We start from the raw sequence: 21,581 nt of genomic DNA, 5'->3' as shown, positions 1-21,581 counted from the left end.
TAGAACTCTGTGCCCTGCATCCAGACCAAGGGCCACACATTTGACACCTCTGGCTTAAAGCATAGAGAAACGTTTATGTTCAAATCAAAGTTCCAGTTTTCTTTATTTTAATACTGGCTGAAGGTCAGTGCCAGAGGTTCTCAGGAGCTTCAATCCAGTTAGCTCCTACCAAAAAGGAGTTAAAAAAATCACAAGATAAACACCACAACTGACACCCTTTCTAACAGCGAAGCTTTCTAGCTGCCAAGAAGGATTAAACAGGCATACAAACTGAACTCCTTCCAAGCTTAAAAACAGGCCTTCCCAATCATGGCCAATATATTAGTGGAGAAATATACTGATACTTCTTTACAAAAGTACATTCCATAAACAATTATAAGAGCTCTTTTAGACTGGAAACAACCACAGTGCTGTTTGATTTTTTTTTATTTTTTTTTACACAAATATACAGGCTAAAATTGTATTCTAAATTTTAAGATCTTTTATGTAGAAGGCATGAGATTAACTGTTCTACATATCTAGTCTAGCATCCATCTTCTTCTTAATGAAAGTTACTGTATAATTTATTAGACATTAAATATGAAAAGAACTTCACAAGTTATGTCTAGGATTCAAGTAGATGACAGTTAACTAATCTGACTGATATACAGCAGGCTGCAATAATGTCATGGTAAATTCAATATTTGCATAGTTTTATAAAGTTAATGAGCAAGCAGTTTCTCAAACTTACCTCTATTTGATGAAGAGATTTAAAAATTGAAAGATCAAAAGGTAACAAACTATCATGAATGTTGCTGTTCCCAAAAGGTCCCTCTGTGCCAGTCACCTAATAGTTAAGAAAGACAGAATTAATGTTCATCGTCTTTGCAACATATCTTTTTCAAGGTGCAATCAACTTAAAGAGTAACTAACTATGGGTGCACTGATGAAGCTTTTTTGGGGTTGATACCGATGGCCAATTATTAACAAGCCATATCAGCTAATACCAATCGGACTGCTGATACGCAGGCCAGAAGCTTGGAGAGCAGTGTCCAGCTGGTAAGCCTGTTGGGGAGTGCTCGGAGTGGACAGTGGCAGAGATGGCGTGGTAGAGGGCTATGGGGTAGGCTGCGGCCACCCCAGAAATTGCTGTAGGCCCCCCCCATAGCCCTCCTCCCAGTGCTGCTGCCGCCCACTCTGAATGCAGCCCTGGCCCAACCCCCTTCCCCCTCTGCTACGAAGAGTCCAGCACCGCCCCTGACTTCAGCCAGCAGCAGCAGCCCACCATCACCCCATGCACAGATCCAGGAGGCACACCCCACCATGGGTCCCCTGGGAGTGTGTGTAGCAGTGAGATCCAACCCCCCTCCTCGCGTCCCCTGGACGAGCCTCTTGTGGCTCTGACCCATGACCCACCCTGCTCAGCCCTGGCCCCACTCCCTCACTCACCACAGGGGCCTCGATCTGCCACCCCACATGCCCCTTCACCCCAACAGACTTACCAGCCAGATGCTGCTTTCCAGGCTGCTGGGCTAGCCACATGCATGCTGTGGCTGCGCAAATGCACAGCATTTATTGGAGACAGTGTCAGCCACATCAGGCAAAAAAAAGCTGATTGCCAATAATGTTGATTTTCCTTCTATCAGTGCTGATACAATATGGACCAATGCATTGGTGCACTTCTATAACTAACCTAGATATCTAGCTGAAATAACAAACTTGGTGGGACTTAGTGGCAGCTTATAAGAATACTAGGGGCGCACATCAGGGCCTGGGGGAGCAGCTGTTCACCCAGGCCCCCCAGGGGAGGACAAGAAACAATGGGCACAAACTGACTGAAGATCACTTCAGACTGGACATAAGGAAAAGCTTCTTTACAAGTCGAGTGCCGAGGGTTTGGAACAGGCTCTCCGCAGAGGTGGCTGTCATCCACCCTGGCAATCTTCAAAAAGCATCGTGATGCCCACCTTGCTGAAGTCATCTGACCCCAACAGTCTTTTCTAGGCAAGTGCATGGAGGCTGAACCCGATGATCTGTAAGGTTCCTTTCAGCCCCTAACATCAATAAAACTTTAGCATTTATATCAGTGGTAGGCAAAATATAGCCTGTGGACGAGGTGCAGTCTGCCATGGATTCTATCCAGCCTGCAGTGGGTCCCTTGGCCCCACCCAGCCCACGCACGGGAGGCAGCACACGCAGCTGGTCCCACTGCTCCCAAGTGCACAGCAGGGCTGAGGTACTGAGGCAGCCAGACTCTCCTTTCCCGCAGCCCCCATAGTGACAGCTCCTTCCAGCTGCTGTTGCTAGTACTGCTGCTGCTGCCAGTGTCACGGACACCAATGGACTTGGCCCCACTGCCCAGGCATCCCAACCCATCCACCCTGCCAGGGATGCCAGATGGAGCAGACAGGCAGGGCCTCCATGGAGACTGGACAGGGCACTCTCAGCCAGGTGGATGGGGTGGGGCTACAGGCGGGCAGAGAGCAGACTCTGGGAGAGAAACAGACAGGCACGTGGGCAGGGCAATAACAGCACAGGGCCAGGGCCTGGGGCAGAGCCATGATCAGCTGCCCATATGTCCTTGCAATGGGAGCCAGTTCCATGGGCAAGGGTGTGCCGGGAGTAGAATGTGGCTCTGCCCTGGGACTCAGCCCTGTACTGTCACTGCCCCACAATCCACATCTACCCATCCTGCTCTCAGATACCACTCCCTGCGGTCCCATCCCATCCACCCAGCTGAGCATACCCTGTCCACAGATGTCCTGGGCCAGTCTCCATGGAGACTCCAGGGCCAGGGCTGGTATCGCGGTGTGGTGACAACGCAGAGCTGGGGTCTAGAGCAGAGCCACTTAGGGAGTTTTGGTGTGCCACGCTGACCTGGCCTGGAACAGCTCACCAAAACTCCCCAAATGGCCCTCCAGCCCAAATAACTGATCACCCCCTTAGTTAGATCCTGTTTTACAATTCAATACTTAGGTTTAATATTTAGCTGCAATTAGGGCAGAGTAAGGTTAAACAGGTCAATCCATAAGTTCAAGGTTTCTAATCTAAGGGAATCCATAAATAACGCCCTCACAAAAAAGAGCAAACTAAATTGTTAACAGTTTAAAAAAATGCAGGTAAAAGTCCAGCAGCAGCGTGGGGTCTATCCAGCTTATTGTACCAAGTACAGCATATATGATTATCTCCTTTGGGGGCATGTTTCATATATGTGCACCTGGTGCAAGCAGTTCCTGTTCACAGATGAGGCTTTCAGGGACACTGCAGTTCCACCTCCCTTGCAGCAACCACCCCCTACCCACCCCCGTCGCTGAGAAGGATGAAAGCCTCGGAGATGGATGGCATTAAGATAGGAAGAAAAGAAACTCTCTCTTAGATGGAACCCACTTTCCTGTTGATGTCATAATGTCCCCTTGCGGCAACGGTACTCCTCCATGGAAGGGGACCCCACAGGATAGAAAGAAGCAGGTGGCTGTAGTGGGGAATTTGATCTTTAGGCACAGAGACAGCTGTGTTTATGATATCCAAGAGGACTGCATGGTGACTTGCCTGCTGGATGCAAAAGTAGCATCTCTCACAAAATGTGTAGATAGTTTAATAGATTCATAGATTGTTAGAGGCTGGAGGGGACCTTGCAAGATCATCAGGTCCAGCCCCCCCCCCCCCCGGCACTAGGCAGGAAAGACAACTGGGGGTCAGGTGACCCCATCGAGGTGACTGTTCAGTCTCCTCTTGAAAATTTCCAGGGTAGGTGACTACACCATCTCTGGAGGGAGTTTGTTCCCCAATCTAGACACCCTGACTATGAAGGAGTTTTTCCTAGAATTGAGCTTGAAGCAGTCTTCCAGAAGTTTGTATCCATTACTCCTGGTCTTCCCCAAGGGTGCTCAGCTGTTCACCGAGCTCTTGATGTACTCCCCTGATGTAGTGGTAAGCTGCTACCAAGTCCCCCCTCAGCCTTAGGCTACTAGTGGGCACTGGGGAAGAGCCTATGGTCCATGTGGATACCGACAATGTAGAAGAGAGATCCTGGAAGCTAAATTTAGGCTGCTAGACAGGAGGTTAAAGAGCAGAACCACCTGGCAGAATTCTCAGAAATATTTTCCATTCTATTGACAGGGCCAGAGACAGGCAGAGCTCCAGAGTCTCAATGCATGGATGAAATGATGGTATAGGGAGGAGGGGCTTAGGTTTATCAGGAACTGGGGGACTTTCTGAGACAGGAGGAATCTGTATAGAAAACAATGGACTCTGCCTGAACCAGAATAGAACCAGACTGCTGGCATTAAAAATTAAGAAGGTTGTAGAGCAGTTGTTAAACTAAAAAGTGGAAGAAAGCTGATGAGTGCAGAAGAATACATAGGTTGGGTTAATGCAACCCCAAAGGTTTCTATACTGTCTTGAAGAGGACAGTAGGAGAGTAGGAAATATAAATCTAGATAAGAGGGAGGATAAGTCAGAACATCTAGAGGTCCAACCAAGTAGCGTGAAGAGTAAAAGGCAGTAACAACAAAATTTATAAGCGTCTCCATGCAAACACCAGAAGCCTAAAATATTGGACGTGTGAACTAAAATGCCTGGTATTAAATGGTGATTTGACATAATAGACTTGGTGGAATAAAAGATAATCGATGGAATACTGTTCTAACAGGTTGCAAACTATATAGGAATGACGCAGTAGGATGTGCAGGTAGAAAAGTGGCACTGTATGCTAAGGACAGTATAGATAGTAAAAAAGCATTCATTTAATCTGAAAGGAAAACTACCATAGAATCCCTATGAGTAGAAATTCCATACTTGAAAAAAAAGAAAATAGTACTAGAATTGTACTACTGACCACCTGATCAGGAAGGTAAAGGTGATTATGAAATGATCAGGGGGAGTAGAGAAACTGCTAAAACAGGACAAGCCCTAATAATGGGAGACTTCAGCTATCCTCACACAGACTGGGTAAACACCTCACTGGAGTGAAATATGGAAGTAAAATGGATGTGATAAATGACTGCTTTCCTTCCATAATTCATCTAAAGGATCAGTCAAAAATGTAAAAAGTCTGCAAGCAGCTTGGAAGCTGTTTAAAAATACCATATTAGAGGCTCCGGAAAAGTGTACGTCACAAATCAAAAAGGGTACCAAAACAGATCAACAAAATCCCTGTATGATTTAAAAGCAGAGTTAAAAAGAATATTCAAGGCAAAAAGGTATCTTCAAAAAATGGAAAGTGTGCCCAAATCAGGAAGCTCACAAACTCTGGCAGGTCAAGTGAAAGTGAAACAAGGCAGGCCAAAAGAGAATTTGATGAGCATCTAACAAAAGATGCTAAAGCTAATAATAAAAACTTTAAAAAATATATCAGAAGCACAAAGCCAGCTAGAGAATCAGTGTAGAAAGTGTGCTCAGGGGCCGTGTCCAGATGAGCGCAGCGTGTGGTATGTGGCACCACAGACATGTCTACGACATGACATACTGCACATTCAGCTGTTCTCCACACTGCAAAGGAGCAGCACAGGGGGAAGGGCGGTGCGGGGGGCACTGACTGGAAATCGGAGCACACAAAAAAAGCAAAGTGGCACATGCAGAGGTAGCGCATGCTGCCCAAAATTGGAGCCTTCCTGCCTGGAGCAATGCTCTAGCTGTCAGTCAGGCTGAGAGGTAGGATTATTGCTGCTGCAGCCCCAGGAGGCCCCCAGGTAAGATTCCCCTACCCCACCCAGGGTAACCTTCCACACCCTAGAAGGCAAGTGGCACAGGCATCCCCCGGGGACAACTAGCAGTGGCACAAAGTGTGCCACTGCTAGTTGTCCCCAGGGAACCAAATGTCCACACTTGTGTGGACACAGCCAAGGATGATAAAGCCATAATAAAATTTTTTGCATGCGTTTACCCCAGAAGACGCTGGGAAAATTCCCAAGCCACATCAATCCTTTCTAGTAGATTGGTCTGAAGAGTTGAACTAAACTGAAGTGACAACAGAGGAAGTTTTATAACAAATTAATAAACTAAGTATTAATAAGTCACCAGGACTAGATCGCATTCACCCGAGAGTTCTAAAGGAACTCTAAAGTAACACTGCACAACTGCTGGCAGTAGCACGCAACCTGTCCTTACAAATGGCTTCTGTGCCAGATGGCTGGTGAGTTTCTAACATAACAACAATCTTCTAAAATGACTCCAGAGCCAATCCTAGGAACTACAGACCACTAAGCCTCATTTCCATCTCTGGCAAAATCAGCTGCCACATGTGGGAAAATCAACATGGTCTTCGTAAAGGGAAAGCCTGCCTCACCAATCTACTCGAGTTCTTTGAGGGTGTTAACAAGCACATGGATAAATGGGATCCAGCTGACATAATATATTTGGACTTTCAAAAAGCTTTTGCCATGGTCTGTCACCAAAAACTTTTTTTAAAATTGTGTTGCCACAGGACTGGAGGTGGTAGAGGCAGATCAAACAACTAGGTTCAAATAGGGCCTGGATAAATTCATGGATGATACATCTATTAATTATTATTGAACAGAATGATAGAAAATGTTTCCTCTGGTATCCCTAAACCTATAATGGTGAATGCCAGGGAGGATAGTGAATAGGGGATAAATCACTCTAGAGATATCTAGTCCAGTGCTCTCCCTATAGCCTCGATTTCTGCCACAGTCAGATACAGGATACTGGGCTAGATGGGCCATTGGTCAGATCCAGTATGGCACTTCTAACGTTTTTATATCTGTTATAACTTACAAAGGATTGAACCAAGTACAATGGCTTAGAAAAGCCTTCCAAAACACCCACCAGGAGTCTCTGAAATGGGCTCTTGTCTATACATTCAGCACTTAAAACAGAAGGAAAATTTCAATGGCCCAAGTCAATCATAGGAAGTAAAGAACAGAATAAGGCTGCCACCTTGTGCTTACATGTTGCAGCAGATCAGAACTGTGGCAAGAACACAGTGGTTGAGAATGATATTTCCACTTTAAGATGACACCCTAAGCTCCCATTCACTAAAAATCAAATTTTCCTAAAATATGTAATCTCTCATCTACCCATATTTTCACCCCCGTGCATGAAGCTGGAAAAGACATTTCCAAGATGCAATTGGAATAAAGTTAACTATTTGTTTGCAAAACTTAAGTAGTGCAAATCCAAAGACTAACTTGGTTTTATAATTGTCCTCAGTTAGCTTCTCTAAGGGTAACAATGCTAAGTGGCTTATTTATAAATACTTGTTATAGAATATTTGGATCTTTGAATTGAAAAGTTTTCAGGATGGCCTCAATTAGACTGCTCAGGTTATTTTAACCTCTGAAGGAACACACACCTGTTTGCCACAAAGAACTAGATCTGGCAAGTTTTAGAAATTTTGGAGATTTAAGATCAAGATTGGATGTTTATTTCAAAAAAATATGGTAGTTCAAATAGGTATTAGATCAGGGAATACCTATTGTCTGTACGGTACAAGAGGTCAAACTAACCAATTGTAATTGTCCTATCTGGCTTCATAACCTGTGAAAAAGCCACTAGGCTAAATAAATCACAGGTAGCTCTGCAGAATGCAAGAGGAAAGACTAAGCTTCACTGGAACAAAACTACATTTAGAATTACATTCCATTTTCTATTAGCTATAGAACCACATTTTTAATTCAAATGCAAAGCCTCTAATGAACCTTCTGCACGCTTCCCAGGCACTTAATTTTGTTGGCTGTGGGATTAAGACCTCTGTAAATGAGAGAAGTCAGTTAAGACCTAGTGAACCTGCTCTTTTGTTATAAAATACCAAGGAAAAAAAGAATCCTGGGGATCACCTTTTTATTCTGTATAACAAAGGAAAACCCTTCCCACTTCACTGGGAAAAGAAATTACAGTAGATCCTAACTGATACTACCAAATTTGGGGACACTGGGAATTTTTACTGTGAAATGTCAGTTTTAAATAGAAACCACCTGCAATCTCAAATGTGGAATTGCTGTTATTTACAATTATAGATCAAATATGATGGAGGAAGAGAAACTGTTAGAAGAGTAAGATATTATGTACTGACCCTTGAACTCCACAGTCCACTGAATTGTGTACACCTCTGACAGCCAATCAAGATTAAGAGATGATTTCATGTCTGGGTGCCTATTTATACAACACCTACAGCAGATTTGATAGGAGGCTGTGTCACAGAGGAAAAATCAGCTTCAGCCTTAGGCCCTTAGCTGTGGTGTTATATTTAGGCAAAATAAAGTGAATAATCTAAACCATAAGCCAGGCCCTCTCTTGACTGCAGAAAGATGAAGTGACATTAACAACAGACTGCAACTATATGCTAGTGTAGGCAAACAAAAACTCCAAAAGTTCATTAAGCATAGCGCTAAAAGCTGCATGAAATAATGCATACAGTATGTACCCAAATATATTTTACCTTTAAATATTTTAGCCTACATGTGAAATCTAGGACATGACCTAGATCTGTTTTGGCATCTCCATTAGCACACGTAGGTTTCCCCTGTCTCAGCTGTTGCGTGATAGCATATAACTGCAATGGTCTAATGCTGAAGACTTCCCCAGCCATTAACAATTGTTCTCCTGAAAAATAAAAGCAGAGTCATGTTAATCACGTAGTTACAGTACTTTAAGAATTCATGCCATGACTAAACCTCTAAGGTCCTCCACTGCTGTGGAGAATATGAGAAGAATGATTTATGTACCCTGATTACCATCAATATTTTTCTAATCTTTGTCATTCCAGTACTGGTATCAAATTGCAGGAAATACCATCACATTGTCAAGATGGCATTTCAGATGCTAGAAAATGATGTGGTGCCTATAGCTATTAAAAAAAATACAGAACTGGAATTGCTAGCTTTTCTTTGCTTCCCCTCAAAGGAAGCAACTTTGGCAAGTGGGACAGAGCAGACATCACCTCATGATTAAGATTTTCAAAATCACTTAGTCAGTAGTAAAGCTCCCTTTGGAGAAGTTAGGCCACTGCTAAGCTTCACTGATAATGCCAACTTATGCAGCAAAGTTTCACACCAAGGCCAGGTTCAGCTTTTGCTATTGTGTACATCAAACTAAGTCTACAGTAACTGTTTCCAATGAACTTTCTGCCTGATAACTACATTTTAAAGAGTTCCACAATTTTCTGAACATTACTTATGAAATGGTTCTTAATTTCATAAGCCCGTGATTCTCAACCGGGGTGCCCCAAGATTCTCTCAAGGGTGATGCAGGGTGCCACACATGTTAGCATTGTTAAGTGTAAAAACATGATTTGTATGCTAAACCCAGAGATTTCAAATAGGAATTCATAGTGTTAGAAACATTTTGACAAGTTGTGGTCTTTCTGAGGTCTTTGTAATAGAAGAACTGCTCTATTAGTTCTGTGTAATCAAAAAACAAGTGAAAATTCAGAGCTGGCATTTTCCAATGGGTGTCTCAAGTCTAAAAATATTGAGAAATGCTATCATAAGCTCTCTATTGCTGAGATCCAGAACAGCTCTATTAATAGCAAAAGTTACCTTACTGTATCAAGGAGAAATGCATTTGTTTTCCAAGTCTCAGAAAAGAATGCTCTGTAACAAGTTGACTAATAATGGTCCAATAATTATATAGCTAAACTATTAAGTTAGAAATACAAAACTCTCTCTCAAATTCTGTGTATACTGCAACACTAGTAACAAGAAAACCTTATGTATACCTCAGAACTTAATAGGAAACATTGGAATGAGTCAAGATATAGAGAAAGCTTTTGACAATGGTGCTCTGCCTTAATCATATAAAAGTTTTGAATGTGACAAAAGTTTCAAGTCCATTCTAACAGCAAAGGAGAACACCCTCGCAGCAATATCTATTTGCTAAACATCAACAGGCAGTTGAATTACTTTCATAGTACTTTTACAAACCAGCACAGTGTCTTAAGATTTGTTTAAAGCAAAACACATCTGCTAAAGTGGAGCAGTCAGTAGAAAAGCTGCCTGGAAGGATGTGAAGAACAGCAAAAAATGAACTAAAGAAAGTGTAATCCATAACATTCAAAGGAAAAAAAAAATCTGTAGGGTGCTGTCTCTAGGCAAATCGCTAAGTCAGGGGTGGGCAAACTGCAGCCCGCAGGCCAGATACAGCCTGCCAGGCCATTCTATCCATCCCGTGGGGCCCGTAAAAATTTTTAAAAGTTAATATTTATCTGCCCCTGGCTGCCTGTCGCGCAGCCCTCGATGCCTTGCCAAAACTCAGTAAGCAGCCCTCCGCACGAAATAATTGCCCGCCCCTGCTTTAAGTATACCACATGAGTACTGTTATCCCCCATTGCCCTGTTATATTCTAGGAAGTTTCATACAGTACCTCTGTGAAAGAGCTCTTCAGCCAATCCAGCTGTGATCCCGTTGATTTCCTGCAAAGAACAAATCACTATGTAAAAATATTTACTGTTCCTTCAAATGTGTTAATACCAGACATCTCCTTTTCCTGCTAAGGCACCAGATCTTTTGAAATGTCCTTCAAAACCCTAAACACTTCAACCATGATTAGACCCTTAACAGATGTTTAAAAATATTAAAGACGCTTTGAGGAAATAACCTGCAATAATACCATTTTAGTTATCAAAATGAAGTAGAACCAGCGCTCAGTGACAATTAAATAGGCACATGGTTAGATAAATAAGTTTAACAGAGAATGAAGACAAGAGATGTTAGTAGGGGTGAACTGATAAAGATTTTCTTGGCCGCTACCAACAGCTGATTATTCAACCAGGCATATTGGGTGATACTGCTCTAATAGCCAATTTACAGGAGCACAGCCAGGCAGTGTGGAGAGCAGCTCCCTGCAGGCAAGTCTGTGGAAGTGAAGGGGCATAGGTGGGAAGATCAAGGCCCCCACAGTGAGAAAGGAAGTGGGGCAGAAGCAGGGGCTAGGGGTACTGCTTAGCCAGGGTGGTCAATGGGACCCTAGGACTGGGGCAAGAAACGGAATGGAGCCACAGGCAGCTCATCCAGGGGAACAGCATCCTGGTGCTTAAAAATGGTGGTGGGGGTGCTTGAATTAAAGCTTGCCAAATGAGCTTTAGTTAAAGTGCTGCCGCCACCATTTTTAAGTGCAAGGATGCTTTAGGAGTGAAGTCAAAGAGGGCAGAGGCAGGCTGATCACAGTGGGCTCGGGGCTTTCTGCCCTGCTGCCTTTGCCCCGGTAGCCACACATGGACTATGCTGCGTACCCCACCTACCCAAGAGCAAGAGGCACAACTTGTTGCCCACCAACGCTGGGTGGGCAGGGGACGTGTGGCCAGCGCACAGCTCCCGAGGCCAAAACTAGAAGGGCGGAGGGCCCCGAGCCCACAGCGGGCAGCCCACATCTGCCCAGCAAAAAAATATGAGGGGGCCACATGCCCTGCCTTCCCTCCTCTGGGGATGTGTGGGGAGCTGTTCCCCCTCCCCCCATCCCTGGACGAGACACCCATGGCTCTGTCCTACTCCCTGCCCCTGGCTCAAGGTCCCATTTACCGCCTTGGATGGGCAGCACCCCCAGCCCCAGCATCACTCCTTCCCTCACCATGGGGGCCTCAATCTACCCCCCGCCCCCCCATCACGCCCCTTCCCCTCCACAGACTTACCTGCAAGGCACTGCTCTCCACAATGCCCAGCTGTGCTCATGGCCGTGTGCATGCTGTGGCTGCATGCATGCACGCAGCATCCAGGAGGCCCAGCAAAAAGGCATATTTTATTTAGCGGTACATTATCGGGTACAACAGTCAAAAAAACCCGATAGCTGATAATGTTAATTTTCCTTTTATCAGTGCCAATTCAATATGGCATCAATATATTGGTGCACCTATAGATGTCAGATTGAATATTGCCATGAAGTACTATTAGCACTGCTTGAAAACAACTTCATTCCTGAAACAAAAGCAAGTAATCAGTCTTCGACCTTAAAGTATCAGATGACCCTGATTATAAGACAACCCCCCAAAATTAGACTCTATATATGGAAAATGTATAAATTGTTATTTACACAAATTTATAAATTTATATAATTTCCAAGTATAGAACCTAACTATTGGAGCGTTGCCTTAAATGTGTCCTTCTTCCACTGCTATAACAGGGAAAATACATCTGGGGAGTCAGGCAGCCCCTTTGCTCTCTGCTTCCCCAGAACTTTATCTCCTGACAGTCCATTTCCCCTCCCCTTACTGGCAGACCCTGCTCTCCCCTAAGCACATGGAAGTGAGGAGCAAATTTGAAAACAATGATCTGGAAATTAGTCTGTCTGTCTGTCTGTCTGTCTGCCTGTCTGTCTGTCTGTCTGTCTGCCTGTCTGTCTGTCTGTCTGTCTGCCTGTCTGTCTGTCTGTCTGTCTGCCTGTCTGTCTGTCTGTCTGTCTGCCTGTCTGTCTGTCTGTCTGTCTGCCTGTCTGTCTGTCTGTCTGTCTGCCTGTCTGTCTGTCTGTCTGTCTGCCTGTCTGTCTGTCTGTCTGTCTGTCTGTCAATTGCAAGGGCCGAATCAGTTCCAAATTCCCTTGGGCAAATTCCAAGAAGCAAGTTCCAAATTTCAACTGAGCAGAGCTCAATCATTAAAGTCTGTGTGGCTCTACCATTGAGCAAGTATCCTGCCATCCAGACCCATTGGTCTAGGACTTCAAATACTCTCCAAATCCATGGGAGGCATCTTATGCGCTAGGCTCAGGCCCCGTAGTCTCACTTGCTCTTAGCCAAAAGGCCAAGGAGCAAGCCAACCCAACGGTTGTAGCAATTTGCTTATAGTACCCATACACTTAGTTCATCCAGAATTGATGTGTTATGTTTTTGTTTGTTTGTTTGTTTTTTTTACTTCTACAAGTTTTAGCACTGGTGTTTGATAAACGCACTTTTGAGCAGCACTTTGGCACTCACTTATATTTAGTACAAACTTTTTTATTATTATCTTTTTCAACGCCAAATCAACTTCAAATTCAATTGGACAAAGCTCAATAGCCAAGTTCCAAGTTGACTGAGCAGAGCTCAATCATCAAGTCTATGTGAATCTACCATCCAGCAAGTGTGCTCCCAATCAAACCCATCCATCTGGAGCTTTGGATCCTCCCCAGATACATGCAACCCGCAGGCCTGGAGACTTTGGGGTTCAGATGCCCCCAGTCTTGCTTAACCAAAAGGCCAAGAACAAATTATACATATCAGTCCAAAGCCAAAGGCTCAAGAATTACCACATAGTCCACTGGGCTGGACCCCACCAGAGTCAACAGCATTTCAAGCCATGGTGACCCCACAGCTCAGCACCGCTCAGTCTGTGTATGTACTCCAGATGCCCTTCTCAAAGGATCCAATTGCTAATTAGTCCCTCACTCATGACTGGAACTGAGTATTATCACAAATTCTGGGATGCTCCAAATATTTATATGCAGCTGAGGTGCAGGACAACCTGGCCTGGCTTCATCTCATGGAGGGCGTGACCATGCTAGTTATATGCCAGGCTGAGAGAGGGCACAACAGATGTGTTCTGGGTGAAATGTTTGGAGCCCTATTTCATGATGCTTGCCAGGTATTTAAGGTTGGTGAAGAATTAGGAACGAGCAACTTGCCCACGATCACACAGGAAGCTTGTGTACAGTCAAACCAAAAAAAAGTTTTCCCTCATTAGCTACCAAGACAAGCCACTCTGTATATTTATAGTGTTTGAAACCATTTTAACTTAAAGCAGGATGCAAACAGGTGAATTTGCTCAAAACTGCACACCGATAGTGATAACACAGAATAAACCCTCTAATATGAAACAAACCCTCTATTACAGGGGTCAACAGCCTACGGAACAGATCCAGCCTGCTGAGTTGAACCACTGCATCCAGCCCATGGATGTAGGGCTTTGATAACATGGCATTTGACAGGAAGGGCTTCTCCCCATTCTGCAGCAGGGAGAAGTGACAGTAGTGGGAGCTTCTCCTGGGCTGCAGCAGGAAGAAGGGTGGTGCTTTTCCTGTGCTGCAGCAGCAGGGGCTGGGTCCTAGCACCCACCCATCTCAAAGCTGAGCTGGATCATTCCAGTCCGTAGCCTGAAAAAGGCTGCCAACCACTGCTCTATTACTTACCCAAGTCAAGCTTCCTAAACTCACCAGTGTCGGGACCAAGGGCGGTCTAAGGCTATGGCCAGTAGCCCGGACCATCAGGTGGGGTTTTTCCACGACGGAGTAGAGTTAGGCACTGAAGCGTATTGGTTGTACAAAGAAAGCTTTACTTACACTGCCGATGGTCACAGCACAGGAAGGAAACTTGCTTGAGTTACAGTTGCACACAAACAAACAGAAGTGAGATCTCTTCCGAACCGAACCGAGTCGTTGATGTACGACTCCACACGCTCAACACGGGGGATACGTCAAATTTTCCACTATGATGGGGAGTGGCTAGAAGCTGATCAGGCCCCTATGTCCTCCTCCAAGACACACGTGGAGTTTGCTAGGCTCCACAGCGCGCTTAGAGTTCCCCACAAGATGGTTGTGGAGTCCTCCAACTTGGGCGGAAACTGCTCTAACCTTTTATACGGCTAGCGAGCCAATTGCTAGCCGCCACGTAGGAATAATTTAGAATTGACCAATAGTGCGACACTAATTTGCATACGTGTGGCGGGAACTCTTTTGCACCGAGGTTCTCTCTCTGCAGCTGAGAAATCCACCGTGCAAAGAAAGCTCCATGTGGCGGGAAAATTCCAATGTGCGGAGGCACTAAAAATCATTGGGTTATGACAACCAGTACTTTTTCTAATTACATGATGTGATAAGAATTTTTTTCTTTAGTCATTTAAACTTGATCAATTTTCTTAATAGATTATATACAACTCTGTTTCCACAACCATAAAAAGCCACTCAGCACCTCCCAATCCCAAAGAAATTCATTACTTTTCCTTCCTGTTTCAATCACCAGTGCATATTCCTTCTAATGTCTGCCTTCTCTGTTACAAAAAAACTACTATGCAACTTGAAGTCTAATGACACATGAAAGATTAATTAACTTTTTAAAATCTTAGGGTAGCTTGTCATATTTTATGCTTTAAAGTTGCACCTGTTTATAGAGTGGTGAATTACAGTATTGTTTAAAGTTGTCGTTTATATTCAACCTAAAGTTCTGTATAGCCCCATTGGTATCTGAACTTTTTATGTTGCTGATGTTTGCAACATCAGCTGGCCTTGCCTCTTCCAAGCAGCTTATGGCCTTGAGTTTACTCGCATGTTTCTTTCCTTTTCTATCACTGTGATAGAAGTTTTTCTAACAGAACATAGTAATAGTTTTTAGGGCTGTGCGAAATTTCACTGGCTGTTTCATTTCGCTGCTGTTTCAACTCATTTCGAGCTCGAAACAGCGAAATCGAAATGAAACGAAGGGCCTCGAAACAAAACAAGGGTAGTCAAAACATTTCGAAAGTTTCGAAACGTTTCAAATTTCGAAGATGAAGCTAGTCTTGCTGCAGGGAAACAGAAAGTAAGTCCCAAACAGAAAGTAAGGAGAGGGAGGGGGAAAGCGGGGGGAAGGACTGCTCTGATATTGACTGTGACTGTTTGGCTGCCTGAGATGCTGCTAGTGCTACTGCGCTGCTTACTAAGTTATTACCTGTTGTCATTTAAAGTGGTGGACCGGGCTGAGGCTGTAGGGGAGGAGGCCTCATTGGGGCACACTACCATGTCGTGTAGAGGCCCCAGTGCCAATAAGGGTGCACCTTAACACACACACGTTTTGCTTGTCAGCACCTTGAGGCGCAGTTTCCCAGGAGCCCATGCACCTATCTCCTTGAAATCTGGCAAGCTTCATGGCCTCAGCAGCAGCTACCATGCTTGCTGTTTTTACCTTGCTGCACCTTAACACACACACGACATGAGTTTTGCTTGCCAGCAGCTTGAGGTGCAGTTGCCCAGAAACCCCTCCACATATCTCCTTGAAACTTGGCACGCTTCATGCCCTCAGAAAGGGTTACCATCCCCACTGTTCTCATCCAAATCTGCCAAAAATTATGAAGCTATAGGCAGTTTTGTGCTTTCCCATTATAGCCTATGGGAAAACGTCAAAACAGTTACGATGAAACGAAGCAGAACAGTGCTTTTGACACTAAATGAAACTTAAAATGAAACCATGTCCCAGCAAAATGGAAGTCGAAACAAAATAGTACTGTTTCACACAGCCCTGATAGTTTTGTTACTAGCTCAAATTAACTGAACTTGGCATTAACTGGTTGAATCAGAGGAATTAAATGATTGGATATGTTAATGAAAAGTGATAAAGGAGACCAGTAGACAATGCCCAAATTAAGATACCAGAAGAACGCCAAATTAAGAGGTGTGCTCGCGATGGGTCTGTTAAACAAAGAAATATGCTGATAGGATAAAGTATGGACTGTATGCTGACTGCAGAGACACCGATCTGAAAACAAGGAATCATCAAAGAAGTCAAGTTAAAGAAAAGCATAAAAGGGGAAAGCAAGAAAGCTGTGTGTATCGTCATCATCATAGTCATCATGAATCCAGCTTTCAACACCTGTCTGGACCGTCCCAGCCAACAACGCACCCTTTGCTTCAGGAACTGAGTGGCTGTCTTTTCTGTTGAACAAAGTAACATCTGGGATTGGGTAAGACTATTGTACTAAGTTCTTTTTCTCTCTTTGAATATAGAAACTGCTAAGATAATACTTGTACTAATGAAGCGAGACTTTGATTTTAGGACACCGAGTCGTCTCTGTTCGTATTTCATGTTCCATTTAAGGGTTAACTGTGCTTCCCTAAGCACTATCTGCTAGACAGTGGTGCTGTCAAGCGCATATTCCTCCTAATGGCTGTCTTCTGTTACAAAAAAAGCACTATGCAACTTGAAGTCTCATGACATATGAAAGATTAATTAACTTTTTTAAACCTATGAACCACAATAGGAAGTCACTGCCACTACAATATTCTATTCAGTGAATACAGAGATTATGAAAAGGCCACTCCATTAGAATGCTTTCTTGGAGACACCATTTTTTTTTTACATTTCACTTACTGGAAACTTTCAATATGAACCACAGGTTCTAATATTAAACCATTAACTAAGTAGAGGTTCAGTTATGTAATGTTTTATTTTCACAGCTAGCAAAATCGATTTCAGCAAAAAAGTTACAATCACAGAATGGTAGGACCGGAAGGGACCTGTAAGATCAAGTCTGGTCCCCTGCCATAGGCAGGAGGTAACTGGGCTCAAATGAGTTCAACGAGGTACTTGCCCAGCCTCCTCTTGAACTCCTCCCGTGATGGTCACTGCACCACCTTTGCTGGAAGTGTGTTCCAGATTCTAGATACCCTTATGGAAAATAAGTTTTTCCTTATGTCCAGCCTAAATTTTTCCTCAACTAGCTTTTGCCCATTGGACCTCATTCTCCCAAGGGGTGCCTTTCTGAAGAGTTGCTCCCCTAGATCTTGGTGTTCGCCCCTGACATACTTGTAGGCTATCAAGTCACCTCTCAGTCTTCTCTTACTCAGACTGAACAAACCCAGTTCCGAGTCTCTCCTCATAGGGCCTATCCTCCAGGCCCCTGATCATATGGGTGGCCCTTCTCTGTACTCTTTCAAGCTTATCCACATCCTTCTTGAAGTGCGGTGCCCAGAGTTGGACACAGTACTCCAGGTGTGGCCTCACCAATGCTGAATGGAGGGGGAGGAGCACCTCTCTGGATCAGTTGATGGACGCCAGAGTTCTATTTGCCCTGCTGGCGACTACATTGTACTGATGGTTCATGTTCATCCTCTGGTCGACTGTCACCCCCAGGTCCCTTTCAGATGCAGTGTTGGCCAGTGGACCACCACTCATCGTATAGTTATGATGAAGGTTCTTCCTACCCAGATGAAGGACCCAGCACTTGTCCCTACTGAACCTCATCTGATTGCATTGAGCCCACAGGACCAGCCTGTCAAGGTCATCCTGGATCCTTACCCTATCTTCAGATGTACCTGGTTTTCCCCACAGCTTGGTGTCATCTGCAAATTTAATCATTGTGCTTTCCACTCCCTCATCCAAGTCATTGATAAAGATGTTAAAGAGCATAGTCCCAAACACTGATCCCTGGGGTACACCACTGGAGATGGCCCTCCAGGATGAGGCCATCCCATTGATTACAACTCACTGGGATTGGCTTTTGAGCCAGTTGCCAACCCACCTCACTGTAGACTGTTCATGGCCAGTACCCTCCAGCTTAATTGAGACAATCTCATGGGAAACAGTATCAAAGGCCTTGCTGAAGTCCAAGTAGATGATGTGAATCTCATTACCCATATCCACCTGGTGGATAGTTACCTGGTCAGAAAAGGACACCAGGTTTGTTAGGTATGACCTCCCATCGACAAAGCCGTGCTGGTTGTTTCTTAATACCCCACCAGTTATGAGCTTGTGGTTGATGGCCTCCTTGACAATTTTTTCCAAGATTTTTCCCAGAACCGAAGTCAGACTGACTGGTCTATAATTAGCAGAGTAATCCCTCTTCCCTTTCTTAAAGATGGGTACCACGTTAGCCCTCTACCAGTTACTCAGAAACACTCCTGAGTTCCACGACGCTTCAAACAGTCTTGCCAAAGGCACTGCAATGAGTTGTGGTTGATGGCCTCCTTGACAATTTTTTCCAAGATTTTTCCCAGAACCGAAGTCAGACTGACTGGTCTATAATTAGCAGAGTAATCCCTCTTCCCTTTCTTAAAGATGGGTACCACGTTAGCCCTCTACCAGTTACTCAGAAACACTCCTGAGTTCCACGACGCTTCAAACAGTCTTGCCAAAGGCACTGCAATGAGTTCGGCCAGTTCTTTCAGGACTCTTGGATGCAGGTCGTCTGGCCCAGCAGACTTGAAAACATCCAAATGTTCTAAGAGTACTTTCACCTGTTCAGGACTGATTTTATGTGGACTGCTGTCTTCCCTGTATTCTCTGGGCCTCTGGACAGGTGACGAGTTCCCGTCTGATTTCAAGAATACTGATGCGAACTAAGTATTTAGGAGCTCTGCCTTTTGACATAGCTCAACTGTGAGCTGCCCCTCTGTATTCAGCAGGGATCCAACAGTAGAGCTTGATTTTTTCTTGCTCCCTATGTACCTACAGAAGGACTTTTTGTTGTCTTTTAATTTGGCTGCCAGCTTCATCTCTATGCATGCCTTGGCCTTCCTTGTCTCATACCTGCAGACCCTATCTGTATGAGTGTTCTCCTCTCTGGATAGTGAACCATTTTTTCCATTGCACGTACACTTTTTCCTTTTTAAGAAGTTCCCTAATGTCCCCATTGAGCCAAGCTGGTCTCTTGGCCCTTTCCTTCTTTTTGACCATGTGGGGATGGCCTCTTTTTGAGCTGTGAGAATTGTCTCTTTAAGGAAGCACCACCATTCCTGAATTCCCAAATCATCCAGTCGCTGGTTGCGAAGGGCCTTTCTAACTAGACTCCTGAGTTTACCAAAGTCTGCCCTTCTGAAGTCTAGGACTTCTGTACTGCTGGCACAATTCCTAGTCTTTTGGTGGATGGTGAATCTGACCAGATCATGTTCACTATCACCCAGAGTACCTTCAATCTTCAGGTTACTTACTATGTCTTCCCCTTTGGATAGCACCAAGTCCAGAGTGGCTTTACCCCTAGTCAATCCCCCCACAGTCTGTTTCAAGAAGAGGTTGTTTATAGCTGCCGAGGAGTTGGCTGACATACTGGAGCTGGCTGAATGGTCTTCCCAACAAATGTCAGAGCAGTTGAAGTCATCCATGACTTCATCCATGACTTCAGTCTTTAGTGCTGGCTGCCTTGGTCAGTTCCCTGGAGAATGCCTGGTCACTCTCCTCTTCTTGGTAGGGAGGCCTATAGTAGACTCCCACCATCAGGTCCCCTTTTCCTAAGCCCCTTCATATCTCGACCCAGAGGGTCTCAAGGGACCTCCCGTACAGTCAAACATGATCTGCAGGGAAGGATATCACTCTTTCACATAGAGGACCACCTCTCTACCCTTCTTTCCAACATGATCCTTCCTATAGAGCCTATAGTTCTCAGTGTTCACTGCCCAATCATATATATAGTCCCTCCAGGTCTCCATCAACCCAGTGACATCAAATTCCTCGTCTGCCAAAAGGAGTGCCAGTTTGTCTTGTTTATTGCCCATGCTTCGGGCATTCCCATAAAGACAGCCGAGTTCACCCTTAGTCTTCTCAGGCTTTTGGTCCCTCTGCCAGCATCCCAGGGCACTGGTACTCGTTTGGATGTCCCCTATGTGAATACCCTCCCCTGGGTCATCTTGGCCAGAGGATTTATGCCTGGCAATGCAATCTACCCCCACCCCCAAGACTTGCCTAGTTTAAAGCTCTCTTCTGCAAGTCAGCGATTCTCATAGAGAAGAGCTACTTACCTCAGCCCGTGAGGTGGATACTATCTCTTGCATGCAGACCAGTGCTGTTGAACTGCATACCAAGGTCGAGGAATCCAAAACCAACAAGGTGACACCATCTCCAAAGCTTTCGGTTGACTTCTTCGATGCATTCCTCCCTCCAACAACCACAGCCTCTAACTGGGAGGATTGAGAAGACCATTTGGGCTCCTAGTTCCTTGAGCTTTGGCCCCATGGTCTTGTACTCGCTCATGATTCTCCCAGCATCGTTTCTCACTGTGTCGTTGGTACCCACATGGACAAGGAGCATGGCGTAGGGGTCTGTAGGGCGGACCAGCTTTGGGATCTTTTCTGTTACGTCATGAATCCTAGCCCCCGGAAGGCAGTAAACCTCTCGAGCAAAGGGGTCTGGACGACAGATGGCACATTCTGTTCCCCGCAGCATGGAGTCTCCCACAACAATCACCCTTTGTTGTTTCTTCGATGGGGGCGGCTATTCCTGTCTTGTCCTCAGTGTACATGACACGGATCCCTCAACCGTTGATGGTGTTAGGGCTGCATAGTTGTTGTGTAGGGCTATTGGTGGAGCAGCTGATGCACGTCCTGGTTTTGGGCCTGATGTGACCAAATGACACTCTTGATCATTACAGGCATCTTGCTGAAGCTTGCTCTTCTTCCTGGTCGCCATGGCATCCTTCTCCAGCTGCAGGGCCCAGTAGTAAGCATTGATTGTCCGTCTTGTGTTCCCTGAAGGATTACAGTCTGCTCACCTCCTCCTGGAGTTCCCTCACCCAGCCCTCCAGTCTCTACCAATGAGCACATCCCACAAGTGGGAGTGCCTGTACCCCAGGTCCCAGCCTCCAGCAGATGTGCCAGGCAGCATCATAGATGTTAAGGTCGGAAGGGATCTCAACAGATCATCGAGTCCGACCCCCTGCATAGGCAGGAAAGAGAGCTGGGGTTAGATGACCCCAGCTAGATGCCTATCTAACCTCCTCTTGAAGACCCCCAGGGTAGGGGAGAGCACCACCTCCCTTGGGAGCCCATGGGTTTAGATGACCCCAGCTAGATGCATATCCAACCTCCTCTTGAAGACCCCCAGGGTAGGGGAGAGCACCACCTCCCTTGGGAGCCCATCCCAGACCTTGGCCACTCTAACTGTGAAGAAGTCCTTCCTAATGTCCAGTCTAAATCTGCTCTCTGCTAGCTTGTAGCCATTATTTCTTGTAACCCCCGGGGGCACCTTGGTGAATAAAACCTCACCAATTCCCTTCTGTGCCCCC

General features: G+C 45.1%; 1 protein-coding gene across 1 annotated transcript in view; it reads right to left on the bottom strand.

The window, feature by feature from the left end:
• Positions 1-21,581, bottom strand: part of NISCH (nischarin) — a 74,855-nt gene that overhangs the window by 44,551 nt on the left and 8,723 nt on the right. Inside the window, exons 3-5 of the mRNA XM_025209648.1 lie at positions 10,300-10,348; positions 8,378-8,541; positions 731-826 (exon numbers count right to left, since the gene is read on the bottom strand). Coding sequence (XP_025065433.1) covers positions 731-826; positions 8,378-8,541; positions 10,300-10,348 — 309 coding nt within the window. The remainder of the gene's footprint in view (positions 1-730; positions 827-8,377; positions 8,542-10,299; positions 10,349-21,581) is intronic.

Source organism: Alligator sinensis, unplaced genomic scaffold (genome assembly GCF_000455745.1).
Source record: "Alligator sinensis unplaced genomic scaffold, ASM45574v1 scaffold487_1, whole genome shotgun sequence".
Classification (NCBI taxonomy): Eukaryota; Metazoa; Chordata; order Crocodylia; family Alligatoridae; genus Alligator; species Alligator sinensis.
Note: the sequence above shows the minus strand (reverse complement) of the source record. Positions and strands in the feature narration are given on the sequence as shown.